Source organism: Eleginops maclovinus, chromosome 22 (assembly GCF_036324505.1).
Source record: "Eleginops maclovinus isolate JMC-PN-2008 ecotype Puerto Natales chromosome 22, JC_Emac_rtc_rv5, whole genome shotgun sequence".
Taxonomy (NCBI): Eukaryota; Metazoa; Chordata; class Actinopteri; order Perciformes; family Eleginopidae; genus Eleginops; species Eleginops maclovinus.
Window position 1 is genome coordinate 11,541,005 of NC_086370.1, and position 26,598 is coordinate 11,567,602.

The 26,598-nt window shown below is 40.1% G+C and overlaps 1 protein-coding gene across 13 annotated transcripts in view; it reads right to left on the minus strand.

Annotated features, from left to right (window-relative positions):
* The window catches only part of LOC134858721 (neurexin-1a-like), a 221,679-nt gene that overhangs the window by 63,189 nt on the left and 131,892 nt on the right, over positions 1-26,598 (minus strand). For all 13 annotated transcript variants that reach the window (XM_063874765.1, XM_063874764.1, XM_063874769.1 and 10 more), the window contains one exon: positions 15,530-15,711. In XM_063874765.1, the coding sequence (XP_063730835.1) occupies positions 15,530-15,711 (182 nt within the window). The remainder of the gene's footprint in view (positions 1-15,529; positions 15,712-26,598) is intronic.

Genomic DNA, 26,598 nt, shown 5'->3' on the forward strand with positions numbered 1-26,598 from the left:
AGATCAAAGTACTACCATGTTCTAATGGCTGCCACCCACCAGCCTCTACTGTGGAAAGCACCATCAGCAGAGTGTGTCTAAGACGAGCCAAGACAGCCTGATTAATCTTCTAATAGTTCCAAAGAGAGATAAAGACAGATACTGTAGACGCAGCAACGGAGAAGGAAAGCGACAGAACAAGTTGCAACTCAGTCACTGTATTAGACCGTGTGTTCCAGGGAAGAAAGACAAAAGGAAACAAGCAACGGGGAAAGCTGATGAAAATGGCTAGTTTCGTCTTTGTTGTGAATCTTACACATTTTAGCCTTTGAAATGATGAGGCTCCTCTGTAAGATGGCTGCTTCACTGCAGCACCGTCTCCTGCCCTCCTGCTTGCTTGTCTCTTTTTGACAAACTACTCCTCATTCTGCTCGACATGACAATAATAACTATCAGACAGATTTCATAAATATGTGAAATAAAGATCAAAATATGTGATAAAAGGGAAGTCAGGCATTTCTGTTTGGAAAATGGACATATCTGCCATGGAGACTGTCATCTTTGAGAAGTTGGAAGAATTCAGGCGGGAGGCAAATTGAAGTGCATGCTAAGAATGACAATTTAACAATTCACTGGGAGATTGAGCCACCACCTGAGTGCAGTTTGTTCAAACACAATGGACAGCGTTAAATCTTTGGATTTACTTGAGTGAAGCAAGACTTGATATGACTTTTACTTTTTCACAAAATAAAGCAACAAGAAACCTAATACCTAAAACAGCTGATTTGTAAGTACTATTTGTCTATATTAAAAAAACACCCTGAAATGTAATTCACAACCTTTAAAGAAGGCATGTTCCAAAGAGCTTCCTGATTATATTGCACACTGGGGGAAATACCATTTATGCAACTGCCTGAGGTAATATATATGAAAATGAATATAAAAAAAAACATAATAAAGTGAATCTGAGCAAAGAACGGCTGTACGCACTGCAGAATGCGAGAATCAACTGATTTGAAAACAAGCTTACATATTACACAGATCATTCCCTCTTCGGTAGCACTTGTATTAATACATATGATTATAGTGGGGACATGGAAAATAGGCATTATGCTTGTTTATACATTTTTGCATTACCATAATAATTTCTCTAGCTTGTGTTGGATATCAACAAGTATTATGCCAGGTAGATGTGACAGAGAATACGTTGACTTGTAATCACGTCTTCTTCTGTTTGGGGTCTGATAGGGACAAAAAGAGGAATGGGATAGGTTGAGATGACTAGTCCTGCATAGACAGACCTATTCTCTACAGCCGTTTGTCAGAGCTGGAAAAAGGTCTGGCTTCACATTTTATCATTCTGGTAAAGGGGTAAAAAGGGGTTTGTGTTTTCTCTTCATGGGATACAGCAACAATATCCAACAAAATAGATTGCAGAAGAGGATTTCAACCTGTGAATATTGCCGGTGATGCTTCAGAGTTTGACACCCCACATAATCTTTACACCACACACACGTATTCTAAAACCAAGTTTGCGAGCTGAACAATTACAGTACAGATCTGTTTATCACCATTTTTGACTTTTGGTTTTTCTTGTGGTAAAATATTGCGATTCTGGTCCAGGTTGAAGGGTCCAAAATGATTCCTCTTCTGCAATAATAATAATAATAATAATAATAATAATAATAATAATAATAATAATAATAATAATAATAATAATAATAATGATAGCATGACATCAGTGAGAAAACCAATTTGCAGCATCACAGCAGAGTTTTAGTGCAAACTTAGAGGAACAATGGTGAAAGTGAACATAACACACTTGATTCCCATATCTGTTGAGTTGAGTTATTGCCCCTCATGCTCAAGGCAGGAGTATGGAGCACTGTATTGACCGGTCCCTCTGCTTGACAAACAGGGGAAGTGCTATGAATGACTGTCGGCTTTTCAGTTTGTCTATGACAGCGTCTGTCTTCATTCAGCGTTCTTAAATTGGCTTCAGAACCGATTGGAATGGTTCTTTTATTTTATACCTCACATAACTCCCCCTCTCATCAATGCCGGGCCATCTTTTATCTTGGCGATGACGTTTCCATTAGAGTCTGCCAACCTCTTACTGCTGCTCTCTGAGTTGTGGTGCTGGGGGAGAGCATTGTTAACCAACACAACAACAACAACAACAGGATCTCACTGGCTGTGGCGTACACTAGCTCGGTTGTGGAAAGGCAGTTCATCAGATGATTGCTCATCCAGAACACACACAGGAGCAGGCCCATAGACACTTGCAGTATCTCTATCCCATTCGCCCACTTTTACTCTCCTTCTCATTCTCTCACACACAAAAAAAAAAAGAAAATATCTGACAAACTCAGACAACTGAAATGCCGGAAAAAAGACAGGACTTGGCCATAGGGAGTGTGCCTGTCAGCTCTTCCTCACCAGTTTCAGTGTTTCATCAAAGGTATGAGGGACCCATAAGGTTCAGATGGCAATCTGGCAACAATTCCGTCCCCATACACAGAACTGGGGATCTTTCAAAGACTGAAGCTTAGTAGCTCCCTCCCCTGCATGTTACCGTCTTCATTAATTTTGTCTCTGTACGCGGTTCACATTAGCAATCAGGCCTTTTTTTTGAGAAATCAGGATAGCTTCAAAGCAGCAGGACACACATAGCGAGGGCACTTTTCGCGTGTCGACCAGCCCTGGTGCCCTTGGTGGAGCTAATGAGGATGTGGCTGTGGCCGGCTGCGTGTGGGTCGGCTGAGACATACGCTCCGGTCCCACTGTGGGAGCTCTAATTAGATCTACATTATCAGACTGTCTGTCTGCATTGGCCCGTTCAGTCACAGTTTGGATGCATCATAAATCATCAGTCTAAGTGATCACTAAAGATCTGTACTCTGTCTGTATGGTATGTGAAGCATTTCATTCATACAAGGCCGATATTAACCCCTGGCATTTGTATAACTGAAAAGTAATTTATTCCTCTGATGAATTTGCTTGCACCTGCTACTTATTTCGTGTTGTTTTCATTTCTTCCTTTTTTTGGTTTCCTCTTTCACTCTTCTATGCATTTCTTGAGGTGGCTTGGCTAAAACAGCCTTTCCTCAATCATGATCTCATCAGGCCCAACTCCTTGACCTTTGCGCTTTGCTGTAAATGTCAGCTTTCTTTATGAGGCCTGTGATGAGTTTATCGAACAATTCACACTCTCTGCCACACACACAAGTGCGTAAAAACTACACCCACATGAACACCCAGCCATAGGATCTGTCCTTCACAGCCAACTATAACTCTAGGTGTCGATGGAAAATTCATGGTACTCAGCTCTGGCAAGCAGCATAAGTGCGGCTGCTCACCATCTTCAACAGGACCCACAGATAAATCAAGATTTCATAGGGACTGAAATGGCTTCCTGCAAAGCCTTAAGGACCTGGCAGGCTTTACCGACAGTCTGTTTTATAATAGAAGTCTTTGACCGTCTGAAACTTAAACAGGAAGCCATTATTGTAATGGTGAAGTGTAGTGAAATTTATATTGTTTTGGTGTACACAAAATTGGCCAACAATGTGCCATTAACTTTGGCCAACGAAACTATTGCCATATGCTCAAGTACTAATACGTACTAAACCTCTCCTGACTCAGCGATCTTTCAGAGTTGTGGTTTATAACAGGGATGACAATCACGGCAGGGAGGCAAGCACTACTGCCACAATGATAAATGTTGTGCATTATAACTGCCTGGACGTCTGTGTCCGTGCAGGTCGGCAACTCCTCCTAGTGGAGCAGAGCAGAGGGAGGGCAGAGGAAGCAGAAATAACATGCCTTTCCTGAACACTCCCTTTTGAATTTTCTTATCACGTTTGGTGTCAACTGTAATACAACCCATTGGAATAAAGGGCATTGAAAAAAATTCACATCATTGGATCAGTAACATGGCCCACCTTTGTGGCGGATGTCTGCACAGACAGATTTTTCATGCATGCCTGGCCAATAATAAGATGGAGAAAGAACAGAAAAGAAGAGAACTTTGAGAAGCGGACACACACGCTATACTGGTGTTTATCTTGTAGTCCGACGGCCACAGAAGTAGCAACACATGATCACAGATTTTCTGAGGACCAGGCTGTACCTGATGATGTGGCAGTTGTTTTCTTAACCCACAGGCAACAAAAAAGCAGTAGGAGTGGGAAGAATAGGAATGCATGCACATGCGCGTGTCCTTTTCCAGACCGAATCCTACCACCTCTTTCATTTTATCTTATCCTTCTCATCCCCCTGTGCAAACATCGGGCTTTCCTTTAATGAAATGTTTGGGTCTTTACACAGTCCTTAGTCTTTATCTTCTTAGCTTTACCCTTCCTCTTCCCCTTTCCTCAAACTTATCTTCTGTCTTTCCCTCCTTCATTGTCTTTGGGCGGTTATCAGTCATCTTGCAGGGGAAGGTAATAAAAGGCCAACGTGCTGAGGGAGTCTCACTGCTTTGTCATTTTGCTCTTTCGCACCCTCCTTTTTGTCTTTTATTTTTGTTTGTGGCAGCAGACCTTATCGGAGAGATGGGCGTGAGATAAGCCGTCTGAGGTTCTTTGTGGTGAAATAATACGACAGGCTGATAAGGCCTTGTGGGTGAGTAGTTCACTGCTGCTTCTCTTCTGCCACCTCGCTATTTCTCCTTTCCAGGAAGTCCCAGAGGAGCTGAAAGTTATCCAACCTTTCTGTCATGTTCCACCCTTGATCAAATGTCACCCCACCCCCGATTATATGTAAACGTTCACTTAATTTCAATGAAATTAATTGTAAACTTTAGTCATTATTGACATGTTAAATGTAATGTTTGAACACTTGGCAGATGCACAAATCATAAAAGTGAAACATTCAAAGACCTAATGGAGTATTGCAGATTCATTCCAAACAGACACATAAGCTTTTCTTTGCCATTTATTTTATTACTGATGGAGTCACAAGTTCCTGGCTCGTGCCATTACTTTGTCTCTAATCTTCAGCACCTATTAAGATTTCATGAAGTGGTAATGATTATACAATTACTTCGAGCTTGGGAATACCATAATAATGGCTACGATGACCCAGGTTTGTGAGTTTCTGGAGTGGATGTTTATAGATTAAAAAACAAACACACAGACTGGCTGACTGGCTGGCTGGACATTGATTTGTGTTGCTATCGACGAAAGGGTGGTGGGCAACACTGGCGCTCAACAGCAGTTACATTTTCATATAAATAACAGCAGCTTTCTGGTCTGTAATAGCCCCTGAAAATACTACATGGACAAAGGGAAGACAGGGTATTGATCTCAATACATCTGAGCATATTTGAGGCTTTGGACAATGAGACAGCACTTGGATGGCATATCCTTAATTTTCCAAGAGTCTAAAAGAGACATTACAATCTACAGCAACCACATAACCTATGGTAACCCTCAGATGTACAGTACTGTAGCTGTTTTGGCTTCATACCTCATCAGACATAATGCTTCAGTGGTGAGTGAAGATTAAAACTTTGACTTTGAGTGTTAAGCTCAGTCGGGATGCAGCAGAGACATTGAATTCCCACAACAATTTTCTAAGTCTTTTATAGCAGCTCCTTGTCAGACACAAGGCTATTTCACAAGGCTATTGCACTGGTGAATTAAAGAGTTAAGGAGAAGCAAATACTTCAAGCATAACTGATTTATTAGGCCAAGTGAAGGGAGGAGACTAAGAGAAGAAAATGAATTAGGCCTCACATGCTCTTTTAATTACTGTTGTCAAGGTGTTTGCTTCGCCCTTCTGGGAAAAGCAAACCAAACCATCACTCACAGCAACTATTTAGAAGAGCCACAGAATGAGCTGTAAAGTTTAACACCTCTTCTATGGTGCAACATTTACTGCAACGTAAACAAAACTCAGCCTTTTCCCTGCGAAATCCCACTTCTCTACTGAGATAAGGTGCGCTGCAGGGTTGACAAAGTGAGCAGAATGAGGCCACTGATCCAGGGGTGCTCCTCTCACCTCATGTGCTTACCTGAGGGATAGAAGAGGACAAAGGAACAACATGTGCCTGTCTGTTTGATCTCGCTGTAAGAGGCGAACTGCACATGTAGGCTGCTGACACGTCATGGACGCTTTGCTCTTGCACAGGCAGTACTGCTGGCCTTCATGATTATAGAAGAGGGCCTGAGACATATTTTCATGCACATGTGCACACATACACACACAGCCTATTCCTTTGATGAGGTTGTGAAATAAGCTATATATGACCGGGGGCTGTGTTATAGTGCTTGGCAGCAATGTTATCCCTTGTAGCTGAGAGACAAGACATTCGCCAGACAGTCTGCCCTAACAGCAATAACAATAAGGAAAATACACAGGAGTCTTGCAATATTTTACTTGAATTTCGAATGCTAAAGTCTCTGTGTTACTCAATTGGACCTTAGTGATATTGACTGGCATCTATGGAGGATATAGGGAGGGTCACTAAATCCATTATTCATAAACGGGGGACAAGAGGAAGGTGAGTGTTTCTGCTGACAATGTGGTTGCTATCCGAAGCCAAGAGACATTTTAAAAGCGGATATAGTTCCCCATCTCACCAAGCCGCAGTCAAGATTGGTTTCACTTGTGCTGACTTCTTACGTCCAAACAGAAAGTCTTGCCTCTCAGTCTGTAGCATCCTGTGGCTCATTTTCTTTTTTAATGTTTGATGAGTCTGTGTGTTTTTCTTTCGGTGAAGTCAAACCATAACAGAAAAAACATCATTGTCTTGTTCTCGGCACACACATAGGGTAAGAGACTCCCTTCAATGACATATAATTAAATCTCCTCAGTCTCTTAAATGAAATAAATAAATCAGGGACTAAAGTTAACTGAGCTAAACACCAACAGCGTACACCAATTCGCCCACTGTGCCATGCGACAAAATGTTTCCACAGCAGCACATAATTAAAAACAGCATGCTTCTATGTGTACATTTTAAACAGGCTTGGATGGAAAGCACAAGGGGCTAGAGTTGAGAGCAGTGCAGCAGTGAAAAAGGTAATTAAGTTGACCAGAACAAGGCGAGCCGTCTGTTTAATATTTAATGCGGCCCCACACAAAGCACTGTGGAAGCCATCAACAACAGGGCACCAACAACAATTATGAAATAATTAGCTGAGACACAGCCTGGAAGATTTTTCTTTGCCGGGGGTATGTGTAAGTAATTGTATACGTAATTTCAGACTTGGCCTGGTCCAAATTGACTTTGCTCTTTGCGTGACCCTGGTAAACACACAGGCAACACTTGGCTTAGGCTACAGTGTATGTGCATTTATTGTGGGCTAATGTGTACAGAGAAACCTGTATGCAAACGCTTGTTCAAAATATGAATGTTGTGTTTTTTAGAGAATGCACTTGATTTTGATGTCCATCTCAAATTTGAATTATTTAGCTTATTGTGTGGAAACTGATATGATACTACTGATGAGAGGTGCTGCTTGCTCTCTAGTGAAGGGAAAGTTAAACCGTGGAATTCAGCTGATATTAACTGTCTCTATTTCATGGGCCAAGATCGGGCATTGAACATATGACTAGACCAGTAGACCAGTCCAATCACAAGTATCTACATTGTCAGAGAAAACAAACACAAAATGACACCCAACAGGTAGGGTGCACTTTCACTAATGAGAAAATACATTTGTATTTAAAATGTCATTAAAAAAATCATAAAATCAATACAAATTATTCTATGAAAATACATTTCAATCGTAGTTCTACTTTAGTGTTACTTTAAGCATGTGCATCCTCAGTATTGCATGCATTTTGTAAAACTTGATGAAAAAACCAACCGTTTAATATAATATGATTCTTAGAATAAGCGAGAACATCATATTGTATAATATAATCCTGGAGAAAATGTGCTCCATATGCATTAGCTGGGAGACGCTGTACTTCTGCTCACTGCAATGGAGCGAGAAGGAGTGAGACTATTTTTATCCAAGCCTGAGGGCTGGGGCAGCTGTGTCAAAAGTCAACAACTATAGTGACTCCATGCTGTGACACTCCGGTCCCAAACGCACACAAATCCACTCTCTATTTCGCATACCATACTATCACATAGCCACATAAGCAGAGACATGCTGAGATGTGTAATATATTAAATAATTTGATGTTAAAAATTCTTATTCATTTATAGGAATATTTCTTACTAGAATCTAGATGAAAGGCTGATTTAGTACAAACTAAATCCATCCTTTGAGCTGCAATAAATAGAATGTCAATGCTCTTAACCTTGTAACCCAGAAGAAAAGTGAACATGCCTGGGAGTGTAACATTGAGGATGAAATCAAATTTACCCCATGTTAGCTATGGCAATATTGCTCTGTATGAAGCAGGCCCATAATGTATTGATGTACAGCTTTGAGAATGACAAGCTGTACTCACTGTGATTTGTTACACTAATAAAAGTGAAGACACATTATTGTCCTGCCCTCTCAAATATACATCTCTCTCTCTCTCTCTCTCTCTCTCTGTCTCTCTGTCACACACACACATACACACACTCATTCCTCTTCATGGACCACTTGGCTTTGTAGTGGCAAAGAGCTTGAACAAATTGAGAAATGATTGGAATTGAAAGATGAGTAATGGTGATTCTAGCGCTGTCCCTTCTCAATATGGAGATGATGAGATTTGATTCTTTGAGGTCAGGTACATCATCCGAGCACAGCGGAGGCCCCGTCTATGACTAAAAGAGGTAGAAGGCTATTCACTCTTAAATACAAGCTTTTTTTTTTTACCACAATCAGTCACTGCTGACACAAAATCAATGCTATATTTACCAGTGCCATACTATTACTACTAATCATCATCCTCTAAACAATTTCTGCTCGAGTGCTTTATGTTAACAATAAGATCTGTTAAAGGGTTTGGACGATTATCCTGTGTCCTCCCCGTTCATGTTTGAGAAGGTAACTCTACACTGTGGGACTAAATGTAGTCAATGGAGCCCCCCCTTTCTCTGCAATCTCCTCATCATGGTCAACGATTAACTCAGCAATACGGAGCCATTTGCCTAGCTTTGCAAATACTGTACACTGCACTGCAAAATGCCAAACATAACGACTAGCAAACGGCAGTTCTGCTTTCATTGACACTCAGTGAAATTACAGGAAAAGTGAGGAGGAATGGAAATGGCATCTGAATGTGATTTTTAAATGGGGCAGAGCACACTAAAGTGATTTTGTCAATATGCAGTTGTGTAACTATCATTCTTTTAAACGATTAATGATCCACTTTTACAGAAGAAAGACTGACTAAAACTAGAAAAACCAAAGTGTTCCAACACGACCTAAATAAAAGAAAATACAATTGACTGCCTCTCCATCTATGGTATTCTACTGATGATTCTCAAATGACATGCTCTGTTGCTTTTAGACCTTTCAACAGAAGTGGCGAAGGTTGGCAGCTCCTGGCTGTCTTAAGTTATTGTCCCAGTGAGCCGGGGAAACTGCAAAAGTAAGAGTGACTTGTGTCAGCACAAACCGTGGAAACTCTCATCTATGGATGTGTTTACGTCTACCCTCTGTCCGGTAGAGCATGACAGTCCAATGATGAATAATGTCACGGGGAACAAATATGTGTTTGGGCACGTCTTTCGAAACCAAAGTACTTTTTTTTGCGAGTTCTAACATAGTGTAGGTAAAAAAACCTGTTGAAAATAACCAGCTACTGTCATTTTCAAAATCTGAAACTGAAATGTTCAGTTCTTTAGTTATCTTAGTATTTGTTTTGCTGGAGGAAACAACCAGGAATTCTGCATGGTCCGTTTTTTTATTTTCTCCCGCTAGTCTCCAACAACTGGTTTAACAAACAGGATTGAGTTTCGAGCAGATTCAATGGGATGTGCTATTTTAATTTTAATTTGAAACAACATGGTCTCTTTAATTTAGAATCTGCTTAAAACTCACATTGTGATAAAACTAAACATTCCATCCCTATCCTTGGTTTGTTACCATAGCAGCATCATATACAGTGAGGAGACAACTTCTCAAACACTATACCCAACAAATAATTATTATTTAAAGATGATCAGCTGAATGTGGATTCCAACTCCTTATCTGCACTGACCTAGACAGTAGCATTAGTGCGTCTGTACCTGCATTTCTATTCCATTTGTTTGTATTTCCACAATAACATGGAATCTGTCAGTAGCTGTAGAGGTGTGCTAATATCTGATGGATGTGCCTGTACCAAGCAAGCAACACATAAAAGCACTGAATCCTGGGGGTATTGCATGCAGTTTGCTTATAGGTCTGCGTGCAGAGCGAGCAGGAGAGGTAATTACTGCGTCTGAAACCTTAACACGAGTAGAGGATAAGAATGAGATCCTTTCCCCGGACAGGTGTTTTAATAGGAGTATGGGGGATAGCGTGACAGTGGTTTTCTCCTGAGACATGCAGCACCTCTCCCAGGTAACAACGTCACCTGTAGCCTCAAACCAGACTGCACAGTTCTCATTTAATGGAGCATGTGATTCAGCATAATCATAACTCAAACAGTGAGGTGAACTGCGAAAACACATAAAAGGTGACATTTTCTTGCTTCAAAATGGAGATACCAAGACAGTTGGCCCCAAAGTCTTTTTTTCTAGCCATTTTACATGATTAATAGGCTAGAGAACAGGAGTTGAAACTGCGATTAAAGGTGTATTCCATCAGAAGAAAACCCCCTTTCTAGTAGTCAGCTAAAGGAGGACTGAGGGGAGCAATGCTCCACCAGAGAAGTCATTATTTCTCCACCATCCCCTCTGCTCTATGGAATATATTAACTTCACAGTGTCGCTGTCTTAGCCAGAGTGCCTTCATTGCTTGTTTTTTTAAAGGGCTGCATGCAATTAGAAGAAGGGAAAGGAGAAAGTGCTTGGAATAGTCTCCAACCCCCACACAGATTGACTACCAGCACAAAACAAGCTCAGTTGGCCCCTCAGGGCCCTGACTGAGACTGAGGAGAGCCTCAGATTCTCACTGTCACCGCTGCTCATTGACAACAAAAAGGAAGAAAACAACTGCAAAGCCTCCGTTTTACAGCGTAAATGGCTTTCTAAAAATGTAGGGATGGATTTCCAATAACAGACAGCCGTCCTTGTCTTTGAATGAAAATAATATTTCCTCTGTAGAGGAATAAAATACCTTGACAGTATTAAAGTAAAAATCCACCTTTACCTTAGTATTGGTGGTAAAATGATTCAGACATTGCACAGTCAAAGTATTTCCCTGTTTAACAAAGAAGTTACCCCCACATCGTATAAACTTTGCTATAATTATTCTTGTAGGGATTACGGTGCCGCAAACACCAAGAATCATTACACCTATAATTCCCTGTTTTACATAATGTCACAGCGACTATTTCCCTGGATTTGCCTTGCAGTTTTAGTGCAATTATTAATATAAAAATGGCTGATACTTTGCTGGGGTGTACCATCATCCACAAACAAATCTTAGATCCACACATGATACTTGTCCAGGTGACCTCTTGATTATGCTTCACCTTCGAAAAAATGATAGGGATTGTGGAGAATCATGATAATTGGAGAAACGGCAGAGGCATTATTATGAATCTAGTCTTCCTTCTATGTGCGCTACAGTAATGAGCCTGAGGAAAGTGATTGTCGTACATTAGATGGTTCACTGACTTCACAGTCATTGTCTTTATCTGCGATAGAAAGGAGAGGCGGGGGAAGGATCGCAATTCCTTTGAGGTGCATTTAAATCATGGTCTCCACATATTACTCAGAAAATTCCCTCTTGAGAGTGTGAGCTGAGATGGCGTCCTTCAAGCCCCGCTGGGTTTCCTGTCATCATGAAATGGGAGCAGGAGATTAGGGGGGGTGAGGGATGTAGAGGATGGAAGGGGGGGGATGGGGGGGTAAATACTGAAATCTGGTCTAATCCCATCTCATACAGCTGAAGATACACTCCTCCTTAGACATTTCGGCTCACAGCTGAGGATAAATGGAAGGAATGAGGGGAATACCATTGGGAATGAGCCTTATAATATATTGTTTGGAAAGAGTGCATCTCCGAATAAACTAACCACTCCAAAATTGGTTTATACATATTCAATAACGTCAATCATCTAGCATGTCACACTGGCAAATGAAAAAAAGTAAATTTCCCCAAAGTAAATGAAACTAACTCGCTCCCAACTCAATGTTATAAAAAAAGGGCCACAAAGGTATTCTATTATTTCAGAATTTCAGTGTGAGCCACTAAGGGTTGAGTTCAACCAGATACATTTTTTGCAGGTGACTAGCTGAGTGCTTCTATTCTTGCATAAGAAATGCATCAAAGTGGCAATTTTACACAGCTCATTGTGTTTAATGGAGTGCTGTAAAAGACGTCCATTCGACTGTAATTAATGAGGAAAGGACAGAAGCGTGGAACACATATCTAGAGGGTTTTCATCATAAGTATTCCAATTTCAAAATATTATTGTGATTTAATTTGCTGCAATTCTAATGTTTGACTGCAGCACAAAGCTAAGGAAAACCTCCCTTATGACAATTAATCAGTTATACTTCGTTGGAATACAAGTCGCTTTTATTACTCCCTTTAAACACAATGACAGTTTTATCGGCCATCAGTTTCGTTATAATACCATTTAATAAGACATGTTTATTTGATGTTTCACTGATATCATTTGGCAAAACACTGTTGCAACTTTAGGCTGCACAGCACATACATCTTGTAACACATTTACATTCTAGGTGCGCTTTTAAGCAGCCCTTTTGCTCATCCTAAATTACTAGACAAATAAACAATCCAAAGCACAACTTTTGTGCCCCCATTCGTGCTGCTGCTTTGTTGTTCTCTCACGCTTCTCTCATTTTCTAATCAAATGCAACATTTCATAAACCCCCCAGATTAATGTGTAGCAATAAATAAATAGGAAGGAGCATTCTAAGTGACTGCTGATGCGAGAGGAGAGGGGATTCTCACAACACACTACCCCTGCTGTAAGAACATGCCTTATCAACATTTTCCGTCAACGGTATGCTGCACATTTCATCAGCAAAGCTACGCATGCATCTGCGGATAGGTACATGATCTTCCCGCCTTGTTTTTTCTCTCTCACCTCTCCTTTCAGCACAGTTAAAGTCTCTACCGCTTACATTCATCAGTCTTCAACAGTGAACTTAAAATCTGGCTACGTCGGAGACTGTCTCCTTTAGAGATGTTTCCACTAAGTCTTCCAAGAGCAAATGTCTTTTTGCTCCAGTGTAGACAGAGATATATTTTAATGGACAGCAGTAATAGCTTTTAAGGTTTTAACATGCTACATACTTCAAAGTATGTAATGCACCAGCAGCAAACCCACACATATCTACCAATCCTCCTTTATGTCTGGTAAGGAGGACCTGAATGAGAATGAAATATATGGTATTTAAATGATATGCAAAAGGGTAGGAATTGTTCAGCAATAAGTTAGAGCGTGTGCGTGATGTACAAGCAAGTGAGAAAAATGTGTATGTATATCAGTTCAGTACTGCATTGGGATGAGCTACCTGCCAAAACCCTGTTGTGCCATTTAATTTAAAAAGGTGCCCTGCCTATGCAAATCATTGGAGAGGACATTTTTCATCACTCACATAAAAATAGTGTATAAAGGAAATCTCGATTGTTTTATCCCTGTTCAGGTGTTTGTTGCAGATGAACAGAAGCCTAGAAATCTGCCGAACACACAAGGTTCTAAGAGGAGCATTTACACATCTGTCCTTTTACACCCATATTCCAATTTCTGTTCCTTTGAACATCTTGTTTGCATCTCTGGTTGGCATTTGCTGATGAATGGAGTGTGTGAAAAAGGTTGTATCCTTTTAAATTGGTCGGTTACTCTTGGATTAAAACGAGGGGATAAAAAAACTCTGGGCCCTGAGGAAAGGTAGGAAACAACAATACGAAAAAGCAAATGTTGGTAAATGCAGATGTGTCTCAGAAGAACAACAACAAGGCGCTTATCCTCAGGACAGGCCTTCTTATGTCACTGTGTGCAAACTCAATGTGTGAATATTGGTGTGTGTTTGATGAGACCTTCAAGACCAATTTGTGTTTGTAAGTGTGTGCTGATCTGTAGTTTTTCTTTGTGTGTGCATGTATTGTTCATGTGTGCTCCTGGCCAGTATTAGTGTTGTCATGCGTTCAAACGTATTTGTATTATCGGGGCTGCACGCACTTATAAATGTTAAGAATAAACAATTGAGAAACTTATTATTTTTTGTAGTTAATTATAAAACCACCATGGGAATAATATCACGGTAGAATAAACAATGTTATCAATATAATTGTGAAATTAACAGTCCAAACATGTACAGGCTGATCGCTATGGCTGGAACTAATGATTCATTTCAGTATAGATTATTCTGCGGATTATTTTCTGCATGAAAAATGTCTATAAAATAAAGGAAAATGCTGAAAAATATGCATCTCAGTTCCTCAGTGTCCAAGGAGATGTCTTTAAATGTCTTGTTGTGTTGGGTGTAAGATGTATTTAATATAATATGAATCAGCGTAAAGGAAGAAAAAGGCACATTTTAGCAGCTGAAAACAGCATTTTTCTGAAATGTTTGCAATGAAAAGTTCTGGCTTTTCGATTATCAAAATACTTGCGTTATTGTTTTTCCACCTGTGGTTACAGATATTCATTTGTTACTTTATTCCACATTATTATTGATGTGTCATGTTAAAGACAGATGTCTGACCTTTCTAAGGTCTAGCACCTCTCAGCACCATACCCCAACAAGTCCATCGTGGATTAGTTGCTACTCTGTCTGCATAAAAGGACATTTGGAGCATTTACAGGAAAAATGATGGCAGTGTTGTAAATTTGAGTTTAAATGAAATAAAAATGGTGCTGATGGATGTGCAGAAAACATCAAGCCTTACCCTTACTACTACTCTTATTTTACTCTGGCCAGCAGGGGGGACCGCAGTCCCTACAGCACCCCCCCTTCCCGCGCTAATGAGTGTTGTTGTCAGTAAGTGGTGCTGGCGGGAGGAAGGTCATGTGGCAGCCAGAAAAATTATGTCCAGGTCGGAGATGCACTGTATGGAACCAACCCTTATTACTGCACCATTTCCATCAGTCACACTCACACTCACACATTCACTCACACATTCACTAACACACCACAAGAAGTGAGAAAGCTTTCAACATAAACATGTTGATGGTCATACATGTTGCTTTTGTCATTAAATCATGGTGTCAGTCTGCTAAATACTCTATAATATAGAACATGTGTTTTGGTTTAAAAAATTGGATTCACTGCAACTTAACAACTTAATGAAATTGTGCCATTCTTATTGGTAAGTAAGCTATCATTTTTTTCCAACTGCATCCCGTCTATTCTTTTTCAGTGGAAAGAGTAAGCTAAAAAAAAAGAAGAAATGTGCTATAACCAAAACGTTGGCAGGCAACAGTGAAGGATCCCACCACTTCGATTGATTTATCCTAATGTGATGCATGCACAGTGTAATGTGGAATTTTGTTCTTATAGGAAACTAATAGGGTGTTATCTTACGATGTGGAGTTTCAGGAAGTCTCCGAGACCAGAGGAGCTGTCCACCCTCACCAGGACAGCATCCTTCAGGTGTGTGCTGAAGCCGATGGCCAGCCGGTCTGCCCTCGTGCTGGGACGATCATTTGGCGGCCATGTGTATGTGATCAGTCCACCATCTCGTCCAAATATGTACGTTGTTCCCGCTACAGGAAATTAAAGGAGAGAGGACAAATATTAGAGGTTAATAGTGTATTCCCTGTACTAGGCGTGAACCACTAACTGTCAACAAAAACACATTATTAACACAGCAAAGCCGGCATCCATGCCATGTGTACAGAGCACCGTCAGTCTGAAGTGTTTCATTGTGCTGAGTAATGACTTTGCTAAGCACTGAGCAACATATCACTCTTGAACAGCTCTCAGCCCCATCTGAGGGTTTAAGTACACTCATGTCAATTCATGAGACGGGAAAAATTCAGCAGAAATGAGGGAGGCAGGTACTGCTGCCGCTTTCCTCATAATGCTGCACAATTACTCAGTTTTACTGCCACTGCCTGCTTCACCTCTCAAAGGAACAGATACAAGCGAATGCAGGAGGATTCGCAGCGGTGTCCCCGATGCCCAGGTAACCAGCATGCCAAACCGATCACCTCCCTGTCTCTCACGCTTCATTAGCAGCCTCAAAGGCAGACGCAGCATTATTGACTGACTGGTCCAATTATGCCCTCTTTTTGACCTCCAAACCAGCTACTTCCTGTCTCGCTGAATTAGCTGGTTTTCTTTAGCAGCAGTATAAAAGGTTTGAACGTGACCTGGTAGATGGAAGATTGGTCCTAATTATGTAGCTATTCAGTAAGAAAGGGCCTTGCGGCATCATGCCACTGCTCTAGTCAAATTGATGGTAAGAAATAAGTCTGTCTAGACTAATGAAGGAAGTGTTCTATAAAAGGTGGCAGTTTGTTCATGTATAAAGTCACAGCCTAAGGTTTTGACGCTTCTGAACCATCAAGCTCTTCACTATTTCAGAGCTGTCGGAGTTATGTCAGTCAAATAATGCCTATTCTTCTTAATTAGAAAACGTCATTGGGAACGTGCATCAATGCATTCCTGCCAGGACATAGAAATGTATGCTTGGGGGATAAAGTGTGTATACGAGTGTATGCAACTGGGAATGAATAAGTATGCGATTGGGAAATAAATGCCTGTGGGAAAGGCTGAAAATAAATGCAGCTGTCAGATTAGCATAAAAACAGCTATCTTCATGAAAAATTAGTGCTCTGCTTGTGTGTTATTCATATACATGTGTGTGTATGTGTGTGAGTGAGAAAGAGAAACCAAGAGAGAGCGAAAGACAGAGTGTGTTAATATTCATAGAGAGGAGGGAGTTAAACAGCCTGAGCCTGAACAATGGATTATAAATCATTCTGACTGTAATTCCAATATTTTCTTGTAAACCAGTTCACGAGAAAATAAAACTATCGATATATTTTGGATTTATTTATATATTTCTGCTGTTTTCCTCCCTCTGGCTTTTCTTCACAGAGAAGTGATTAAAGCGCGTCACTCTACTATCAAGTTCCCTTTCCAATTCCACTCCCTCATTTGAATCAATACACACTGTCAACCATTAGCTAAAAAGAATTGCATCATTAATTAACGATAATGTGATTAACAAATGATGTCGGGACATACAGATCTATGGCGGGATTTATTGTTTTCATAAAGCATAACTCGCATTTGTAAGACGTAATGAAATAACAGTGTAAGCATTCTTGTTCGCCTAATGGATAAAGCGTTATGAAGCTTGATGACTTCCACAAAGGAAAAGACATTATGCGTAATATATTCGCGATGCAGGCATCATTTCTTTTTCATGAAGTCTGCCGGCTACCACTGAAAAACCCTCCCTTGTTCCACTAATGCATATCTGATGTTGGCCCCTTCACAGAGCAATATCCAATTCATGTAGCTCGCGCTGGACTGTTGTCACTGTCTTTGAGTTTCCCCCCAAGCCACAAACATTTGCTCCATGCTCCAGCTTATTATAATTAAGCTCTTTTAAACCATGTCAGTGTTGGAACTCACTGGGCCCTTAAGCATCCATTTCCCCCTCTGTCTATTCATACGATTTGACACCCACTTTATCCCACTGACAGCTTATTTACTGTTGGTGACCTCCAAAAAAACCCCACAGTATAATATAAAGATTACTCATTTCAGTGGACTGGTGTCTTGCTAGTAGCTCCCTTAAGCTAAATGGATAAATATCAACACCCTCATGTCAAGTCACCAAAGGTCAACCAAACCAACTACTCTACTCTCACGTGTAGATTATATAAATGGTTCCAGAGAAGATTCAGAGAGGAGAGATAATAAGGTTGCCAATATGTGGTAAATAAGTCTAAAATCCATACAAGCATGTAGGACTAGTGAAAGACTCCTTGAGGGACTGTTGGGGATTAAAAAACATGGAGGAACATGGCTAATGCACACCTACTCAGAACTGCAGTGGCATGAAATCAGCAGACACGTGCCTGTGTAACTCCAGTGGTGGGAGTAATTACGCACAAGCTCCGCATTTGCTATTTGTGTGCCCTACTGGGACATTGGGCACACTATGGATCTGTTGTTGTCATTAGATACAGTAGTGCCCTGGAAATACTCGGCTGCTTGTTGTCTCTTTAATTTGAGGAGAGTTTTCAGTTAATTCCCTCTTTGCCCACGTGTAATATTAAAGAACAAGTAATTAAAGGACAATATCAAGATACAATGAGGGGCTTTGCAAATCTACCTGTCTCTTAATTAAATATGGACCCCTGTCTTGTTTATCATGTCTTAGGTGACTTTTTGTGTCTAATTAACCAGAAAGTTTGTTTCAATTATTTATCGAGCAGCAAAACGTTAAAAGGTGTAGTTTCCCAATTATACTCACAAAAATGCTCCAGATTGATGTTGCATTAAACTATGACGTATGCTAACTATATTTATGGAAGAAAAAACCTGATGGTCGAATGGCATTATACAGCCGCGGAAAAAATGAAGAGCCCACACCAATTGTTTCTTAAATCTTTATCTCTACATGTATGGCAGCCATTACAGTGTGTGTTGAATTCTAACCCAGGGAACAATTGCCAGTAGTTTATAGAACACAATAAATAAAACAAAAAAATAATTTAACTCAAAAGACGTACCTATAAAAAATAAAACAAGAGAAAGTGATAATGCTGAAGTGGTATTTTTTCCCGCGGCTGTATATGGTTGAAAAAAAAGCATGTTTTTCAATATTATGCAGCCCTATATGATAGGTCTTATTCACAACTATTAAAGACAATCAGACCTCCTGGATGAACTCCTCAACCGCAAGTCTCCTGTGTTAAAGAATAATGAATTAATCTGTCCTCATGTTGGACTACATCGAGAAACTGGCTCCACTCTGCTGTGTCAGCTGACATCAAAGAAGATAAACATTGGCAGATCAAACACTCTGGTTTCATTAAAAATGTAGCACCATCCCCTCCTGCATTTGACCAAAGAGGTGTGTGGGATGGTACAAATATAGGAAAGGAAGCATGGTATGTGTGGTAAATCCCCCTTGGCACTGACTTCTCGATGTCTGTTTGTGCTGGGATGAAGTAGGAGCATATAACTGCACTCTAAGCGCTGTTATGATACATAAAGTGAACAGTGACACTTGTAGCGGCGGATAGGTGTGAGCAGAGGAACGTGTACTGGCTCCGTGTCCCAGTGTAGCAGTGGTATAATGTTTAGAATACCCAGAACAGGGAACCTGCATGACTATAGTACTCAGCTGAGGTCAGGCCCGCAGACCGTCTTTCCTCTGACCTCCAACACGCCCATCACAGCGAGCCTCATATTACCACCTCTGCCGAGAAACTAGGGAAGAATCCAATCATAATTACATAGATGTGATGGAAATATGAAAATGAGAAATGACATTATGGATCTGCTTTCTGTCAGCACCGAGCATTTGCTTTTCTCTCTTTTTGCTGCCAAGGATTCCCGTAATGACTGCTGTGCAAAAATAGATTACAAAAAGAAAAGCCTTCTCAGATTATTTTGTGATCCTCTCCATGCAATGCCCTGAATGGAGTTTCGAAGTAGGATACGTGTTTTCCAAATCCGCTCTTATCTATACATCTAATATACATGTTTTATATATACATTTTGTATCCACTCAAGTATACAGCATATATTTAGAATGGAATGAAGCCGCATGAGGATAAGTGCAGTTAATAAGTAGTAGGTGACATAGGTTGATGCGCGTTGTTTTTCCCCAAATCATATAAAAATACCAAGCTATATTAGTTTTACATCATTTAGGTTTATCTTTGGTCCCCCCTGCCAGCCCCGCCGGGAAGGGTACAATTAAAAGAGGCTTAATGATGTTCATTGTATTACAATTTCAGTTTCCAGTAAAATCATTAGCTCAATTTATGAGGACACGACTGTCCAATAAAAGGAGCCATCTCCAATCAATGCTCCTGAAGGTTTAGTGCCATGAAGGGAAATTCTGAGTCAACCTGATCAATTTGTTTCTACCCCCTGGTCTACCTTTCTCATTATATGTTATATTTTGGGACAACTAAATGGTCTAGGAGCTAAAGGGATAGGATGGCAGGTAGAATGTGGGGTAAGAGGCAAGAGGTTTAAATGTTCTAACTTGGCAGCGACCACAAAGCTGTGAAGTACACAGACCCTCGAACAGGGTCACTGTTCACACAGCCTCAGTGAATAATCAAATGGCACATCATACCCCATGATCCAAAATAATGATATCATACAGTGATTTCTGATGTTTATAATGTAGGTATTTTGGTTTCATCCACAGTATCATTCCTCCCCAGGCTTCTTTGCCAGACAAAATGTAAGAAATATTATTCAAACATCTTGTGACATGAACCAGCAATAATGGAAGAAGGAAAACAACATGATTTGGTTATTCAAATGTCAATGGATTATGTGTCTGAACTGAAAGAATATTTTTTTCCCTATTAGCCAGTCTTGTAGTTATTTCAACAAATGCAGAAAATAATTGCAGCACAAAGGGATCTCAGCTTTTACCTTTGATGTCAACAGTCTTTGTTAGTGATTGGGGAGGTTTTAAAGAAGAATGTCTGTGTGCACTGTCACTTCCATTTTTTTTATATCCTGTTTTATGATAAATTATTTTAAGCGCTTATGCAGTTGATAAAGACCATTATTTTTGGTTTAATTATTTAATGACAAAATGGTTTTATATGATTTTCTCCTTTATTTAGAGAGAAAATGTCACCAATGTGTCACCAATGTGTCTTATAAATGGAGTCTTTATATTTTGTTGGTGATACAAAAGGTGACCATGCCATTTAATTAAAAGAACACACATTGCATAATTGTGTAAGCTACGTTATATAACGCAGTTGATTAATTTGAAATTGCTGTACTGATCTTTTGTCTGTTAAGCAGCAATCATGAGTAACCACTTTATTGAATCATTTCTTTTATACAGTTTATTTCTGATTTGTTCACCATTTCTGCCTCTATGATCACTGTTTCTGCTTCTATGAATGTAATACATATTTTCTGTAGACCAGTTTCCTAGAAAAGATTGTGAGGACTGTACTTTCCTGTCACTGCACAGTGGAGCTTTGTGTTGGCGAGGTGACATTTCTGTCACAGTTTTCTTGTCCGTGCCAGTTTGGTGTTACAGCAACATGCTGTGAACGTAACTGCTCCAAAGTAGGGGTAGAGGAGCCCTGGCATTCAGAATCACCTGGGATTTTTCCTTGTCCCTTTCCCCTTCGAAGTCCAGGTTAAAAGTGTGTGTGCGTCTTTGCATTTGTGCTCTGTGCTACTTCCATGCTGTAACCATGTCATGTGTGCAAGTACGGATCCTACAAAGAATTTCTCTTGATATGTAGGCCAATTGGACTTCATTGCTATTCCCTAAAGCAGGAAAAAATAGCTTGCTTTTTTTTTTACTCCAACTATATCCACATGGGGCTGTACTTGAGAGAGGAACAGGTTGATGGATGTACACACACTGTCCAGACAGGTCCTGTAGTTGGCTGCTGTTTTTAACTATTTTTTGTACATTGGCAACAAAGCTCTTAGTGCCAGAGCAGCACAGTGGCCTGATATTTTATCTCCTCCCAAGCTAATTAAATTAAGGAGTGAGATATTTTCTTCTGGCAATTCGGCACCTTTTGCACAAGGACACAGGAGTCAGATTGCAAATGGTTGGTAGAGCCATCCTGTACTGCTCTCTACTGTACACTAACGTCTTTAGAGCACAGTGTTTTGGGTAGAAAACGACATGTACGTGTTATGTATTCTACCCAGTTACCAAAAATGAACTGAACGTCGTATTATTGTATCCTGCGCCATGGGTTTTGTTCAATGCCGACTGCCCTACAAAAAAAGAGCCTGCAGTATAGAAATAGAAAATGTAGAAACATTGTGTTGAAAAACTCAAAACAATATGGTAAGGATTTAAAGGATAATGATGGTTTTTGCTCAAAGAAAGCAATGTTAGAAAAAGTCTAGGTCTCCCTATAGGGGTGTTTTTAGTTTTGTGCTACCTTTATCTATAACAACATCTTTAGTGTAGTATTATACTGAGTTGACTTCTGCAGGCCTTTTTAGTGTGTCATGTTAGATCTAGGTTGTTTCTGAGGAAGGGTTTCAGAGTTTAAATGTGTCTGTTGGTTGGATAAGGAGGCATTGTACATTTGGAAAGTGGTTATAGTACTCCTACGAAATCATTTAAGTCTCGTAATTATTTTATAGTGTATTTTCAGTTTATGGCATTTGTCGTTCTCATCGGTCATTAAAGAAACATAATTAAAAAAGTGCCGTTTTTGTTGATATAGCAATCATCTTTAACGATTCCATATCAATTTTATAATAAAAATATAATGTTTTCTAACAAAGGCTCTCTGGTGTTTGATGCAAGGTGTGTCGTCGTTGATTGCCATCCTCTCGATGGATTAATAATTAATTAATAATCTTGAAAAACAGCTGTTAAAATAAGAGAGCATTTTTTTCCTTCTTCCAGTTGTTTGGAGTCTGCAGTTAAAGCACAGCCTCTGGTTGTCTGTCTCGTGGGTACAGATGAAGGAAATTCAGCTGAACGATGAAAACTGGAAAGCGAGGTTAGTGGATACAGCTAGATCCCTGCGGCCACCCCCAACCCTCCACCCAATCTCTATTTATGTATCTGTTCATTGTTCCATTGCAGTATATCCAGGTCCTTTCAACAATTTAAACCTTGCTCTCAAGCTTTGCTCCTGGAAAAAGAATAAATGAATAAATGTTTCATCACAGGTTGGTTCAACATATTACTTAAGTGACAGCAAAATAAACTACTGATGTGGCTTCAAGACCCAGGATTCCCTCAAAAAGATTAAACACAGGATTGCTTTATCGTGAGCATCTCATCTGTTTTCTACATCATTTGTTCCTTGCTATAATTCCCAGCCAAACATTTATTGAGTGAACTTAGAGTGAAAATAGAGCAATTTAGCCAGCTAGCCTATTACTGCTGCAACTCTGTCATGAAACTAACCCTCAATATTAAAACGGTATACAGCACACAGCAACATTCCACATTTTCTCTCCTTATTTTTAAGTGATAAATCCTCCTTTCAGTCTTTATCAGAAGGCTGGAGCTGAGCTATTCTCTTTGCAGTCAGCAGAAAGTAGAGTGGACAGAGGTACTAAATCAACCAGGAGCGCAGTCTGCCTGCTTACTGTGTGTTGGCTTAATAAGTCTGGGCATATTGGCACATATACAGCACAGTCAATACGAACTTTTACACTTCATTGCCCAGAGACTTAATCTTCACAACGGCCGATACAGTCCAGGTATACATACTGTTTGGGATTTGGATATAAAAACACCTTTGCTGATGAAGCAAATGTGTCTTAATGTATTGCAACATATTTCAAGTTATAAACAAAACGATGTGTAAATGTTAAGTGGCAAATGAGAAAAGAAAGATGAAAAACAGAGCTGCCCAAAAAGAATCATTTTAAGTCCCTAGACAGTTTAGTCTTCAGGCTAGGCTAGGCAAATATTGTAATTAGTCCATTTCCACAGTATTGTTTTAACAGTATCCAGTGACCTATGAGCCTTAAGCCCCTTCTAATGAAGACAATCCCAAAGCAGCATTTCTGCTTAGGACAGCTGACAGTGTCCAACCTGCCTTCATAAGCTGCAAAGGATTAATCCCCTCGCTTCCTGCCTTGCTAATTTGATGTAATTAAATTAAGTGGAGACTAAAAGTGGGGCATTGCTGCTTGCCCCCATGATTGGCCATCCTTATTAGTGGGTACACGAGGCTGGTTTCCAAATTATATGAGCAACAAAACCTAATAAAAACAGGGAGAGAGAGAGAAAATATAGGAGCACTTAAGTTAGACCTGAAGGCTGGTACAGTACAAAATGACCACATCAAAGAGGAAGAAAGAGGGAGGGGAAACAGGGAGAGATAAAGATTTGCCATAGATAAATATACGGTTAATTAGAAAGAGTTTGATGTTCTTATACGGCAGGGAGCAGAACCACATTTTATACTTGATAAACCATTACTATTTATTTGTAGGGAAGATTGTTCATATCTATTAACTTCAGAAAACCATGTCTTTGCTGACGATCAATAAAGTAACGCACGAAAGGAGGACTCCATGATATCAATGTTTGGTCTGTTAAGTAATATGGCACACACCCAACCATGATCATCAATCATGGGGGGATTTTTAAACCAAACAGGGCAGCAACACACCGCTTTGCAGCTTGCTCTTTAATACAACACTCAATATGTTATTTGAGTGTTGTAGTATATATTCATTTATTGATTAGCCTATAAGCTAACATGAGGCTTCAGCAGTCCGGAATAGCCAGAAAAGGTAGGTATGTTGTAAGCTATGGTTCCTCTGAATACCTTTCAAAGCAGACATTTAAATAGTGTGTGTTTTTGACAGCTGTAATGTACTGGTCTTTCAGTAGAGCATAAACAACAGCTTTTTTTTAAACGAGCAATGCTTTGATAACATGCTTCTGTAACAATACAATTTACCAATATGGGATCACTAAATTACATCTAATCTTAAATCTAATAAGTGATATTTTGTCATACATTTTTTTCCTATAGTGTCGCAGCTGTAGTTTTGATATACCAAAATATGTAACTTCCAATTTGGTTCCTCCACCCAAAAATGTTTGGCAACATCTAAGTTATGATAAAGATGTCTGAAATGGCAATACATATACACCTATATATTGTTTAGAAGGTATGAAAATATACTCATTACCTATTCTTTAAGCAGCCCTAAACTGATACAATCAACAGTTTGTCAAGAACTTGGCAATCAAGAAATATGCCCTCGCATCAGACTGTTGCAGAACTTCACCATATTTCATCGTCACGCTGCTCTGGAGAGATAAGGCATCACCTCATCATCACAGGGCCCCGGGTAGCCATACCAACCACCCCTCACTCTTCATGGCAGGGGACCATCAATTCATGGTTGAGGTAAAGTTGTGCCCCCTGGGCTTGTAACATAATGCCATGAATGCTCAGTCGACCAGTGTCACTCACACCCTTCTAACCCCCTCCTCTGCCATGCTTACTTCCCCTAAGCCCTAAGTGATACATGAGCCTTGTGGAGCAGAATGGCCCATCCAGGCAGAGCAGACAAGACCCAGTGTCCGAATTGAGCAATACACCAAACGAGCCCTTTGTTACCCCGACCAGCTGCATATCTGCCTCCCCAGCCAACAGCCTTGGCTCTGATAGAGGTGTCTCACAGTATCGACAGCTTCTAATTTACTCTCTCATCATCACTTGCCTCATTTGCTCCTCAGACTCAATGCTCCCTTTCTCTCAATTCAGGTCAGCCATTTTGTTTGCCAGCAATTTGTTGATTAGATTTTTCTGCATTCAGTGTTTAATTTGCGTGCCAGCGAACACACATATCAAAGTTAGACTTAAATAAAATCAGGCTTCAGTCGTTTCCCTGCTTTTTCATACAAAGTTAAAAGCCTCTTCGACTGATTGCGTGCCATCAGACATCAGTGCATTATTTAGTTTCAGTGTGGCTGTGCCCTCGCATGTACCAAAAATCACAGCCTTCAAATGGTCTCTAGAAGCTGTTGTCTTCTCTATTATGGAGCCAACAGATGTGGAGTATGACTGCAGCTCTAATTACTGAAAAGACAAGTGTGGGGAATAATTACACACTGGAAGTGAGGCAGGAAACAGAATACAGGGCCAGATCTCTGATCTGAGACAAGAGACAACTCTGGCTGCCCATCACCATATGCAGCCCAATCTGCATCAGCACAAATACTGCCCTCACAAAGAAGCTGCTTCAGGATCAGAGAAAGCTTCTGCCCTTTTCTGAGCATACTCCCACATTAGCACTATTCTTTAACTGAAATGATATAGAGGTCCATATTAGGCCTTATTAGAAAAACATATTGCCACAGGAAGGCTTTCTTTGAAATGATTTAATACCTCTATATCTCTACCTCTACATTTAACGGAATCAGTGTGCCCCCCACTGTACCTGTTCTTCAACAAAACACTGTTTAGCTCAAGGCAATGTACATCTGCAGTAGGTAGCTGAAGCGGAGCATAAACAATGCTTCCAACACTAGCAAGAAGGCACTTAAAACACTCAGTGTGGTACATTTAATTCACTGCACATTATGTATGGTCTTCAATTTTCAGTTTTCATAGAAGCCTGTGACATGATATCACCTATAATAAGGCGTTGATACAAATGTGTTGTATATATTGTATGCGATATCAGAAAAAAAAGCCTATTTCTCGTGCTAATGAGTCTAACTTTCATGTTGTCTTTGCATGACCGCTTAGCTTTTACTGTTTACTGCTTTTGTAAGCCATACCCAGGAGACAGCTAGCACGCCATGGCCTTAATTGCAGAATTAAACATCTGCTTTGCCAATGCTGAGTAGCCTCACTTTGTAAGTAAGCCTCTTGTAAGTGGTGAGATATCATTTAATTAGCTGCATATCTTATAGAAATAAAACAATAATATTAATATGGAGAAAATCATGAGAT